Below are 13,484 nucleotides of genomic sequence, written 5' to 3'. Positions count from 1 at the left end.
AAGCCTGGTGCAAAAAGCTCAAAATCTTCCTGTGACATCACACCCAGTTACCCCGGCAACCTTTTCCTGATCTCCTCTCTCTGTCCACTTTGCTGAGCAGCATGAAAAGACAATTCCTTTGCATTGTCAAGGGTCCTTAATGGACTAGTACAGCCAACTCCCTATTTATGCGGGGGTTACGTATGTGTATGTTGGGAACACCATTGAAAAAGCTTGCAAACACACTCTAAACCTCTGGAAACCCTTGAAAAACCCTTGAAAAAAACCCCCAAACCCACCCAACTCCACCACAATTGCTCCCTCTAAACCCTTGTTCAAACTTCAACTCTACACAGGTCTCAAAGGTCTGTGCAAAGACTCCTGGGATTGCACTTGCAAAGCCTTGTGGGATTTCTAGACGCTATTTCCACACTATTTTTGCCCCTTTTTGTGTCACTTTTGTGTTTGCGGCAATGCAAACCTCAGCACCCTGTATCTCCCCCTCATATCCCAAATATCTAAATACTACTGTTTATTAATTTCTACTATTCACTAATAGACTCAGGTACCTCAAATCTATAACAATACAGTGTCTTTTCAGTTTAGAAAATTGTGTGTGACTCTAGCCTTCCTTAGCTCTATGGCTGAGGCATACCTACAGGAAAGATGGACTCTGGGGTTCTAATCAGGAAAGTGGTTTAAGGAATTGTCCATCCTTTGCATCCTCGGCTCTAAAGGGAAAATGATGTTTCCATCTGGCACCATGGACCACTTGTGCTGCGACTGTTCAAATTAGCCTTGCATCTGGATTTTCCACTGCCTCTTCTCTTCTTTTCAACTCTGCGCCTTACTGTCTTCAGTGCGATAAGCAAAGCATCATGCATAACAAAAGATACATAATTGTAGCAGTTGCAGGACGGAGAAATGGAACGAAGAACACAGGGGGATATATATAGTTACGGAACTTACGGATGCAGATTTCTGCATTTGCCATTTAATGCATAAGTGGCTTTTTATATAATGAATGACATTTAAATGCCTTTGTGCCCAATGTCAGGGCGGGGGCGCAGAGACAGCTTTGGGGGTCCGTAGGCAAAAAAGGTAAAAGAAGAATTTTTAAAAGTCTTAAGATGAAGCTGGACACCTGAATCTCCAGCTGGGGACAAGCTCTTTGGGTATTCAGCAACTTGCTTTGACATCTTGCTTTGTTTTTAACACATAGTGCTTGTTATCTCAGACCTTTGGTGCTGCTGTTTTGCACCCTGATAATAATAATATTTATTATTAATATTATTTTATTTATACCCCGCCCATCTGGCTGGGTTTCCCCAGCTACTCTGGGCAGCTTACAGATGCACTTCTCATTGCAGAAGTTACTCAAAAGTAGACCTATGACACAGTCCTTCAAGGACACTGTTACCTACACTGTAGGAAACATTGATGCCAAATTTCAGATGCTTACTGTTTCAGCACTTGATAGGGTGTTGTTTGGGGTGGAGTTATTGGCTGGTGTGTGGTTGTTGTTTTTTTGTATCTCTTTTTTTAGATCTTCTTGTTATTTATGCAGAAATGTTTTAGTTTGGTTGCATATTTTTTATGTTTTATTAATTGTTCATGACTATTTTTGTTATGTTGTAGTTATGCACTTTTTTTTCTTGATGCAAGCCACCTTTGAGTGTGGTTTGAACTGTGGAAAGACAGCATACAGATATAATTATTTACATTTTTACAATTTTCTTTCTGGTACAGACAATATCCCATGGTCTCTTGATTTTTGCTATTGAGGGCTGTGTGTGTGTGTTTCGTTCCAACTAGCATGTGTTTAGGGAAGATTTTTCCAACAACAAATGGCCCATTGGTGGAAATTTAAAGGCTCAGAGTTTTTTTGAAATTGAAAACAAAAGAAAGAAAAGCTTGAGACAAGAAATATCCCAAGAAATACATTGATTTTTTGCGATGCTTATGGGTCCAAGGCATTGTTAAAAACATACTGGGAGAAACATTCTCCATAGCATTTTTCAAACAAAAAATGATCCACCGAAGCAGATTTCTCCTGACTCCACACCCTTAGTTCAGTTGAGGGACATTTTACTACTACTTCAAATATATATTGGAATATACTTTGGGGTCGTAAAACATTCCAAAAAGGCAAAAATTTAGATGGCCAGATTTAGTTCTTTGATTTTATCACTTTTTTCCAATTGAGTTCTCCACATTTCTGCAGAAATGTGTAATTATTATTATTATTATTATTAATCATGAAAAATAATCAGATTTTTTGTTCAGATTTTTCCTAAACATATTTTTACATGTAGTTTTGACTAACCTACCTCACTGGGTTGTTGTGAGAATTAAATGGGGAGCAGAAACCTTATATGCCCCCTCGAGCTCCTTGGAGGAAAAGGCAGGTTATAAATGCAATATGTAAGTAAAATAAACAATATAATACGCACATTTTTGCAAGTAATGCTCCACAATGTAATGCGTTATTGTATGGTTTTTGATTTTTTTTACTAATAGATGCAATTCCACTCACATTTCACCCCAAGATATGCATTTACTACTTATTATTTGGTTTGGAGAACTACAACACGAAACTTGGAGATGAGCGAATGTTGAAGGACAGCTGGGTTTTTGTTTTGTTTTTGCTTTGCGTTTTGTTTCAAGGAGTGTGACTTAGGTAGTTCATCATTCAAATGGAAACAAAACTGAATTTGTCCTCCATTCCTGGGGAAGGACAAGGAGCCGTGAGTGTTGGCAGCCAAGGATTCCTATTTATCTTAAGATGTTCTTACTCTGGTGAACTTGACTAAAAGTGTTTTTTTTTTCCACGTGAGAGGTTTGTGAGCCTGTTTGAGGAAGAGGGATTAAACCCGATTATTTGTAGCAATGGATTTTGCATTGCTTTAAAAGCATGCACATATGTTGGTGAAAACTTTACACTTATGCAATGGCTGTGGCGCCTGCTATCTCTCAGTTGCAGGGTGTGTTATATAGATGCTGTCCATGTTTCATACTCAATAAACTCATTTTGTGTTTAAGAAGAGTGCACTGTTACTACTTCACTCTTGGAGCATGTCTGGTCTCAAACCAGAGGTAGGCAAACTAAGGCCCGTGGGCCAGATCCAGCCCAATCACCTTCTAAATCCGGCCCACAGACGGTCTGGGAATCTGCATGTTTTTACATGAGTAGAATGTGTCCTTTTATTTAAAATGCATCTCTGGGTTATTTGTGGGGCCTGCCTGGTGTTTTTACATGAGTAGAATGTGTGCTGTTATTTAAAATGCATCTCTGGGTTATTTGTGGGGCATAGGAATTTGTTCACCCCCCCCCCGCCCCCAAATATAGTCCAACCCTCCACAAGGTCTGAGGGACAGTGGACTGGCCTCCTGCTGAAAAAGTTTGCTGACCCCTGTCTCAAACCAGATTCTGCTGCAATAGACTTCTGAATACAGGGCATTGCAGATGCAAGTACCTTTTGTGCTTCTAAAAATGGAATGCCTGTGTGCCGTAACTCTAGCAGTGACATTTTAAGAAGATGCTAGGATATTTAGCAGCATAATATCTGAGCCAGTCCCTTTGGTTTGCTGATTACTCTATGCAAGTGCAGCTAAAAAGCACAGAAATTGGCATTGAGTATGTCTTCTTCTTCTTAATTTTTTCAAAAAGGGAGCTTCTGGTGCTTAAGGCTATGACAGCATGTGAGCAGTGTCTGATGAAATTTTCGAGGCCAGAGTAGCATTTTCATTTTTGGGAGAAACAAGATAAATTATATGAAATGCAAATCTGATTGTAATAGACACAGGCTGCATTTTTTTTTCTTCTTCCCCTGGCATGTAAAGTGGCATTCAACTAATTTTACTCAGAGTAGACCCATTGAAATTAATGGTTATGGGTAAGTTCAATTAATTAAATTTTGGTGGGTCATCTCTGAGTAAAATTTAGTTGGCTGCCACCCTGACTCCACACACACCCCAGTTTCAAAAAATGTCACTAGATCTTGCTCACATGCTGCCATGGGCTTAAGGACTATAAACTTTCAAGGAGAAAGTTGACGTAGCATTTTTATATATTTTTCAAAACATCACAGGACACACACCGATTTCAGTAACTTTGAAATGGTGGGAGCTTCTTCTTCTTGCACTCCAGGCTGTCTAGGGGCCTCTACATATATCCCAATTATTGTGCATTCATCTTGATTTGTGTTGCTGGTGGTATCAGGGCAGATATACGGTTTATATTCCTTCTTTCAATATTCTTTGAGCCTGCAAACCTTTCGGGGTGGCGATAGGAAGAACTATACTGCTTTGTTTCCTTTCAGTACACTCCCCATACTTTCCTGTTGAAATGGTCTAACCTTTTATGCTGCAAATGTTCTGGGGTGTTTACTTTCCGTCTCACTTGTGTTGCACTTTACTACAAGAGTGCCCCTCTAGATGGCAATCTAGTAGTATCATTCAGGAAGCATCGCAGATCAACTGTAATAAAGTAAAACGAAGTGTGAACTGCCCACTATAAATCCACATCTAATGTACTATTCTGGGACGCAGGTGGCGCTGTAGGTTAAACCACAGAGCCTAGGACTTGCCAATCAGAAGGTCGTGGTTCGAATCCCTGCGACGGGGTGAGCTCCCGTTGCTCGGTCCCTACTCCTGCCAACGTAGCAGTTCAAAAGCACATCAAAGTGCAAGTAGATAAATAGGCACCTCTCTGGTGGAAAGGTAAACGGCATTTCCGTGCGCTGCTCTGGTTCGCCAGAAGCGGCTTAGTCATGCTGGCCACATGACCCGGAAGCTGTACGCCGGCTCCCTCGGCCAATAAAGCGAGATGAGCGCCGCAACCCCTGAGTCGGTCATGACTGGACCTAATGGTCAGGGGCCCTTTACCTTTTTAATGTACTATTCATGTGTCAATGACATGTTGCAGAATACACCTTCCCACCCTCCAAAAAATAAAAAAATCACCCATCTGGAGGTGCCTTCCTAATTTTTTTGTTCCTCCCAGTGCTTGTCAGCACTCCCTTCCAGGGTTTCAGCAGTCAACTAACCACTTACACTTACCTAGCTAGGCTGGTGGGTTTTTTCAAGATTTTCAAGAGCTGCTCTGCAGCATTGCCAGATGACTGATGGTAGCAAAGGCCTTCGCTTGACTGGCCATTTCATGTATTTGAGTATAGTGTCACAGTCGCGAATCCTTATTCTGAACACTTTGCTGTGACAAAAAATGTCTTGTCAGCTACAAGATATTTTAGATGCAGCCTATTTTAAATGCAGAGCAGCTTAGAAAGTCTTGGTTATGCTCACTCTCTCGCACACACACATACACACTTAAAAAAACACACCCCAAACCCCTTTTTCATTTGCATTTTAGGAGTGTCTAAAGTTCTGACACAGAACACTGGTGAAGGGCAACTTCTCCCTTATTTGGGTATTTCAGCTTATGATGGAACCAAGGTGGAGTCTAGAGACATATAAAAAAAGTTGTGAAAATGCTTTCTTAAAAAACGTTTTGAAAAATATATTGAATTTGCCATAGCTCACCACCGCCAGCTAGTGTCACATTTCTATAATGCAATTTACAACACACTTAAAAGGTTTTATTTGCAGCTGTATAGCTGAGTCCCAAGTCAAGGCTTGCTTTGCTTCAGGTCCTTGAGGGAATGCATTTTTTTTTAATACAAATTCAAGCAAATTGGAGACTAGGTTCCTAGAGGGCAACAGAGTTGTTGACACTGTTCTTTGGAATAAAGAGCACAACTGTCCCATCCCTGCAGAACATCTCAGGGATGGCGGAGTCCAGAGTTGGCTGCAAGATAAACAGAAAGTGACCAACAAATTCAAGAAATAATAAAATAATAATAAAAACCTTGCCACGCCAACTTCAGCAATTGTTTCAGGAACTGTTTCTCTGTCATTGAACACCTTAAAATGTGATAGGAGAACCAAGCCTGAATGTACATGAGAATTTCAAGCTATGTGTCCAAGCACCTTACAGGTGGCAACCTTTTTACATGTGTTGGATTGGCGCATGACCATTAATGTGCATGCTGTTTTCAGCCCTGGAAGGTGGTGGAGTGAGACGGGGGTGGAACAGGATGGGAAGGACTTAGGTGCATTTCAACAACATGCAAGATGACCTGGAACACAACCGGCATGCCTGTGTGTGTGTGTGTGTGGTGGACAACAATGAAAAGACAACACTAATTCAAAAAATTACTATTGTTGTTGTTGTTATTTCATTTATTGATCACTTCCCATGAAGCATCCCAAAGCAATTTACAATATAATTACACACACATACACAACATATACAGCAACTCTCAGCTTATGGACAGGTTACATTGCTTAAAGCCAAAATTGCATAAAGTCAAAACACATTGGGTGCAATGGCGGGTGGGATTGCCAAAATTTCTACCACCAACCTGATGCCTGCCCCCTCTTTGCCCCTTTTAAAAATATTTGTCAAAGCACACAATGCACACAAGTTAAATGCATCTAAGTTATGAGTTACCTGTATAAAAAACAGCTTAAAACAACAGCACATACTGTACCTAAAGCCAATGCAAATCCAAGACAGACACCAATTGGGATAAAGAAGGCTTTAGCAAAATGTACTTAGCAGGCACAGAAAGACAATAGAGGAGGTGCTTGTCTGATGTGCAAGCGGAGGGAGTTGCCAAGAGTAGGTGCCACCACATAGAAGGCCGAGTTCCAGTACTGTGCAGAATTATCAGTTAATTAATTCAATTTATTAGTCTTTAAATCGTTTACATTTATATATATATATATAACCAATTAAAAGGGATAATCAAAGTCAAGCAGACGGATTGGCAGCTCAGCTCTTTCCATAAAACAGGCTGCTCTTGCTCCCATTTTACAGATGGAGAGCCAAGAGGTTGAGGCAGAGACTGGCCCAAGGGCCACAACGAACCTCCAGCTCATTAGACTGAAGCTTCTGTACACATGGCTGCTCTCTGCCTTTGACCAGCTACTGACATGTGCAGGATCAAACCTTTTTACACATAGCAGCAGGTGTTTGGGGACGTGGGATTTTATTCCCTTTGGTGGGGAGCAGATGTTGTGGCCTTCCAAAAGTGTCACCCTAAGCATTGGGGGCGGGGGCGGGGCGGGCGGGCATCTAAGCACCAGCAATCCAGCGCATGACGGATGTCTGAACGCTCTCGCCTGCACTCACACCGCCCTGCGCCTCGGCACGCATCCGTCCCTTTGTCCCAGTCCTTGGGGATAATCTGATTTCGCAGAGAGTTGTGTGACGGGGATCAAAGGGCGTGCCACAGGGTATCTATTTTAGCCGGGGACCTGTTTTGTGAGGCGAGGAGATTAACCCCTGGCCCTCCTGGCAAGGGACGGATTGCTAAAGCAGAGGGGGCTTTAGGCATGGCAGATGAGAGGGATTAAGGAGTTAATTCGGCAGCGTGCCCTGGAATAGTAATTCCTTTCCCCTCCCGACATACTTCGAGACGCTACAGCATGCTGGAGCATCGCTGGGCGCAGTCAGCGTGATTGTGGGGGGCGGGGGGTACCTCCTCTCCGTTCAGCTGCGCTGCCAGTTATCCGGGCAGCCCGACCCATTGCAAGTGCCTGGCTTGCTGCTGCACACAAAGGGATCCAGCAAGCCAGCCAGCCACCCTCTCCCGCTTTCTGCCAGCTTCTTAAAGGGAGCGCTGCATGCTCAGCCTCACAGCTGCAGCGCCGGGTTCATCCAGTGCAGCTTCACCTCGCTGTCAGGGGGTGGGGGAAAGACAAGGGAATCCCGAAGAGGCTTTTTTGCAGGAGCCGACCAAGGCTCAGATGGATATCCTGGGTCTGCGGAGACCTGCCCCGTGATCCGGTGCTCCTTGGTGGCTCCTGAGCTTTGCGCCTTCAGCATTTCCATGGTCCACCGGGTGTTGCAGACGCATCTTTGCAGTACGCGCCTGCATTGATTTCGATCCAGCAAGCGGAGTCAAGCCAGCATTGAAGCAGCCCCCATGCTGCTGCTTGGGGTTTGCGGTGAAGACGATGCAGGCTCGAGGTTTCTGAAAGCCACAGAGCAAATGGAGGGGGCGATTTAAGAGCCGGATCCAAGCGGGGAGAAGGAATCCTTGCAAAGTGTGGAGGGTCGATCAAGACGCGCGTTGCCAGTTCGTTTGGTGTTTCTGGCTTTCTAGCAAGTTCAGCACTCGCGAAGGGGACAGCGCCTCGGGTCGCCTCCGTCCTGCAGCAGAGCCCGAAGTTGGAGAGCGCCCTTCTGAAGTCTCCTGCAGCTGCATTGTGAGGGACCGGCCCCTTCGGCGCACCGCAGTCGCGCTCTGCCACCCGAAAGGGGTCCTCTCTCTTCTGTCAAGGAGGGCTCGGCGAGAGCGCAATGCAAGTCTCCATCGCGTGCACGGAGCACAACCTCAAGAACCGGAATGGGGAAGACCGACTCATCAGCAAACAGAACACCACCACCCCGAACTCAGTCAATGCAGCCCGGGCGAAATTCCGGACGGTGGCGATTATCGCTCGCAGTCTTGGGACCTTTACCCCTCAGCACCACATTTCCTTAAAAGAGTCCACTGCAAAGCAGACGGGCATGAAATATAGGTATGGGAAAACTCTTTATTCACGCTGTTTCAGTGTCCTCTCTCACTCCCCACCCCACCCCCCACGTTGCGAGAGATTGTCTGCTAACCAACCAGGAAATCTTTGCATAAACCCCACCAGCAAATTTCTAGAGTCCAAGAAATGGATGCAGCAAGGAAAGTTTGACGCCTTTAGAAAGTCACTCCAGTCCTACCTAGGTTTCAGTCTTTCTCTCTCTCTTTTTTTGCAGAGTCCCCTATATTCTGTATTCTGGGTTTTCTGGTTTATTTGAATTCTACCGAGTATTCAGGGGAGCAGCATTGCATGGGATGTTTTGCCTTTTGCCTTCTTGCATTTAGGACTTGGACACTCCAGGCTCTGTTTGGGAAAAAGCTTGCCTCTCAAGGCACTTGCTGGTTGATGCAAAACAGCAGCGCCTGTTAAACTAAGTTAGATGGTCTTTGGTGCTCTAATTATCACTCATTGGCCTGTAAGCGACTTGCTGTCTAAGGACAGGGAAGGGTTTGCTTTTTGTGAAATGCAGGCAAAGCAACATGCTTGTCCCTATAAAATATCATCTGTTATCTCAAATCATCTCCTCTGCAAAGTAGAAAGGAGGGAGAAGTGAAGACTGTCACGAAACTTTGCAGACTGAAGTTTTGTGTGGTTTTTTTGGTTTTGCTTGGCCAATCAATCAATTGCAATTAATCTCGCATATCTTTTTTTTTTTTAATGCCTCCTTTCCAGCATACGGCATTTGATGTCAGAATGGCTTGTTTTCCAAAAATAAGGGGGAGATATGGCGGCATTTATAGGCTCTCTTATGAGCAGAGTTGTGACTTAGTCATTGAACAACCCACGGAGTTTTCTGATGTCATGTAGTGGATAGTGTTGGAGTTGAACCCAAGAGACATGGCTTTAAATTGCCGGATTCATTGGGTGGCTTTGGGAAAGTCACTCAGATAGTACAATCTTATGTGTTGCTTGATCAGGACTAAATCCCACTGTGTCCAGTAGAGTTTACGCCCAAGTAAGTTATGAGTGAGATTGCAGCTGGAGTCTTGCTTAGCAAATAGATCTAGGGAACCGATCATTATTAGCAGTCACAGGACAGGGGTGGCTAATCTTTTCTGGGGGGGGATTGATCTAATTGAGGCAATCACCAAACTTCCAGGATATGCTTGCCAGCAGTGGGTGTGGCCAGCCCATACACTTGCATGCACGCTTGCAAATTCATGCATACACACAGGATGCACACTCAAACATGTGGGCATACAGACAGGTGCACATGCGCACACCTTAACTAATCCATGGAGATCAACTGGGGATGGCTATCATCATTCCTCTCTCCATTCATCAAATGATCCACCTGATGACCAGGGAGAGGGCAATTCATCCACTTCAGTGCTATGTATATGTTCACTGTTTTTCTTTTTGTCACTGCCCCCAAAATTGCCAAGGGCTGGGTGGGAGAGAAGATTGCTTGGCAGGCAAATAGGAACACAGGAAGTTTCCTTACACTGAGTCAGATTCATTGGTCCATCTAGCTCAGTGTTGGCTACAATGACTGGTAGTGGCTGTCTAGGGTTTCAGAACTCTACCTGGAGATGCTGGTGGTTGAACCAAGGACCATCTCCATGCAAGGCAGATGCTCTACCCTTGAGCTACAGTTTCCTCAAAGTTGCCCTCAAAATGGTCATTGGCCACCCTTGCTCTGGAAGAAGGCTCTCGTTGAGTATGATCAAGCTCAAGGTGGAACCACTTTCCTTCTCAAAAACATCACCCTAGTTAACAAATACTAGTTTAGCAGGCAAATTTTATGATGGAAAGAATGTGCTGCGTCCCTCATTACTGGGAATACTTGTGCTTTCCAGAGGTAGATGATTTTTGTCATAGCAAGCAGCCCAGATCTTAGAGAATTATCTTGATGGTTGAGGGTCTGAAGACATATTGGTGCTTGGCGATGGGACATAAGGACAAAGAGCAGTGGTCCCTGTAGTTACAGGTGCTCATAATTAGTCTAGAGTCTCTATATTCTGGGGGGACATCTACAAGTAGTTTTTGAGTAATCTGGGGGGCACTGTTTACACCCATCCAGCTCTTCTACACAATAAGCCATTAGAAGTAGCAATAATCAAGGGTGGTAAGGTAGGCAGCAGGGAGGCAGCAGTCTCTACTACAGAGACTGTTGGTTGAGGGGTGAAGCATGTAGTGGAGGCTAAATCTGCACCCATTCATGGTTCAAGAAAAGATGAACCCTTTGCCTTCCTCCAACACTCTCATCAGTTGGTACCCATTCCTTATTTATTTTACTTATTTTAAAAGACAGCTGCTCACATTAGAATATATCAGAGTGGTGTACAGAAAACCAGATTTAAGTATAAAATACACAGTAAATAAAGGTTAAAATAACACTGCAGCACTAGAAGGTGATCAGCAGACAGTGATTTTAACAATTCATTCACTAAAGACTGAAATGAAAAGGCCTTGAGCATGCATCTAAAAGAGAAGGTTGTTGGAGCATGCCTTATCTCAACTGATAATGAATTACACCTCAAAGGGGCCACAACTCTGAAAGCCCTGCTACTAGGAGATGCAAGGCAAATCAAAGGATCTCTTGGTACCACCTGAAGGTCCTCTGTCATGGAGCGTAGTGGCCAGGCTGGATGATAAGGGGAGATACGGTCTCTCAAGTAGTCTCCCAAGTTGTTTAGGACTTTCTAAACAAGTCACCGCACCTTGCTTGGTGGCATATAGGCAGCCAATGCAGCTGCTTCCTCATATATGTTGAGGATGGCTAGCTCTAGATGGCAACCGCACAGCAGCATGATGCACTAACTGTAGTTTCCAGACCAACATCAAGGGCAGCTCCACAGAGAATGCATTGCAGTAGCCAGGTACTGAGGGGACCAATGCATGGACCATTGTGGCTAGATTATTCCTGTCTAGGAACGGCTGTAGCTGGCCTACTAGTCAAAGTTGGTAAAAGGCACTCCTAGTCACTGAAGCCACATCAGCCCCTAGTGACCCTTTAGGAGTCAAAGGGAACCATTGGAAGAGCTCTCTCTTTTGCAGAGCTCTCTGTCTTCACCTGTCTCTCCCTGCTGAGATTTCTATTTCTCTGTCACACAAAGAGACAGCACCAAAGAACTATCTCTGTATGCTGTTTATTTCATTGATAAATCACTTGTGAGACATCCCAGTGTGATTTACAACAAAACAAAACAAAACAGATATATATATGGACATCGCCTTAATCTTAACAAATAGACAGAAATAAACACTTTGTTGTACAATTGGAGCATCTTATCGAGTAAAGAACAGAGTCTTTAAAAATATGTATTGATTCATACCTTCTTTGGGATATACTAGGCACATTCTCTAAAGAAATTTGGCAGAGCATGACTAACCGGGAGAATGGGAGGTTTGCTGAGGTTTGCAAGGGAAAGACAAGGGCAGGAGAGTTGACTGGAAGGCAGAGACTTGTGGCAAAGAGCAAGATCTTTGTTTTCTCCCACTCTATCTACCTATCCTCTTATCTTAAGTAGCTTTTGTGTATCTAAATCCTTTACCCATCATTCCACACCTGAACTAGTATGAATTAACATACAGGACAGAAGGAGATTCACTTCCTTCAAACTCTGTGTGCGCATTGGACATTGAAAGATACGTTGGGATGTGTGCTGGGTATTCCAACCAGCTGTCTATTATGGGCACTGCTTCCATCTCTGCATGAAATTAGAAATGTTTTCCAATAAATAATCAGAGGGACGTAGAACTACTTGGGGAGAGAAAGGGTTTCTTTGTTGTGTTGGTGGGTCTTTGATGGAGTCTTTGTCTCTTTAAGTGCAGAGTGGAGCTGTACATAAAAGGACAGGGGTAGTTGGCAGCACATTTTGCCTGTGTATGCGCCATACATTTAAATTGCATTTAAAACAAATCCCCACAAAGAACCCTGGGAACTGCCACTTATCTTCACAGAACTACAATTCCCAGCACTCATAACAAACTACAGTTCCCATGATTTTTAAATATGTGCTTTAAATATATTGTTTGTATGCGGCCTTTGCTGCAGGTTTCTCTCAAGTTAATATTTAATCAGTTTGCTTTAGGATGATACCACTATAATGTGAGAGCTGAGCTTACTTGGGAAATATCCACAGTTTTCTTGTGTAAAGTTTGGGCGCTGTAAACTAGCTGCCCTTTCACTGAATTTGCACACAGCTACTTAGCAAACAGAGGATTTGATCACCTTCTGTGTTTGAATTTTCTTTGGAACGTACAGTATTGCAATAAGTATTATACAATTGGAAGCTTCTCTTATTAAATCTGTAGCCGTATGGTGGCATGTGTATAGGGTTGGGTGAATAAAAAGTTACATATCTGTTAATTTCTCTGAAGGGCAGCATCTTTTGAATGCAAATTCATTGATGATAATTCTGCTCCTTGAGCTCTGATGCACTGTGACATAAACTTTGCTTTCTGAAGGTTGTATCTCATTATTCCCTCCTTCCCTCCCTCTCTCCCTCTCTCCCTCATAATCCCAACACCTGGGAATACAGCCTTTTATTCACATTTAGAGCAAATTGACATTGGCTAGGAACTAAGAAGAGAGCCTATATTTTTAGAGTGGTACCTTGGGTTACAGACGCTTCAGGTTACAGACTCCGCTAACCCAGAAATAGTACCTCGGGTTAAGAACTTTGCTTCAGGATGAGAACAGAAATCGTGCTCTGGCGGCGCGGCGACAGCAAGAGGCCCCATTAGCTAAAGTGGTACCTCAGGTTAAGAACAGTTTCAGGTTAAGAACGGACCTCCGGAACGAATTAAGTTTGTAACCCGAGGTATCACTGTACAGTTTTTGTTTATCTCCCAAATGGAAAGAGTAACAATAATCGAAGCCAAGGATAGCCAATGTGATGTCGTCCAGCTGTTGT

At 43.7% G+C, this 13,484-nt stretch overlaps 1 protein-coding gene across 2 annotated transcripts in view; it reads left to right on the top strand.

Moving 5' to 3' along the window:
* KCNAB1 (potassium voltage-gated channel subfamily A regulatory beta subunit 1) overlaps nt 1-13,484 on the top strand; it is a 178,238-nt gene that overhangs the window by 23,650 nt on the left and 141,104 nt on the right. The window contains exon 1 of one of the 2 annotated variants that reach the window (XM_083442887.1): nt 6,818-8,568. The exons of the other annotated variant lie outside the window; for it this stretch is intronic. Within the exon in view, the coding sequence (XP_083299013.1) occupies nt 8,348-8,568 (221 nt within the window). The 5' untranslated portion in view covers nt 6,818-8,347. Of the gene's footprint in view, nt 1-6,817; nt 8,569-13,484 lie in introns of those variants that run through there. 2 annotated transcript variants of the gene reach the window in all.

The sequence above is a fragment of the Podarcis tiliguerta genome (genome assembly GCF_965153285.1).
Source record: "Podarcis tiliguerta genome assembly, chromosome: 5".
NCBI lineage: Eukaryota > Metazoa > Chordata > Lepidosauria > Squamata > Lacertidae > Podarcis > Podarcis tiliguerta.
The sequence above is the reverse complement of the archived record's forward strand: the minus strand, read 5'-3'. Positions and strand labels throughout refer to the sequence as shown.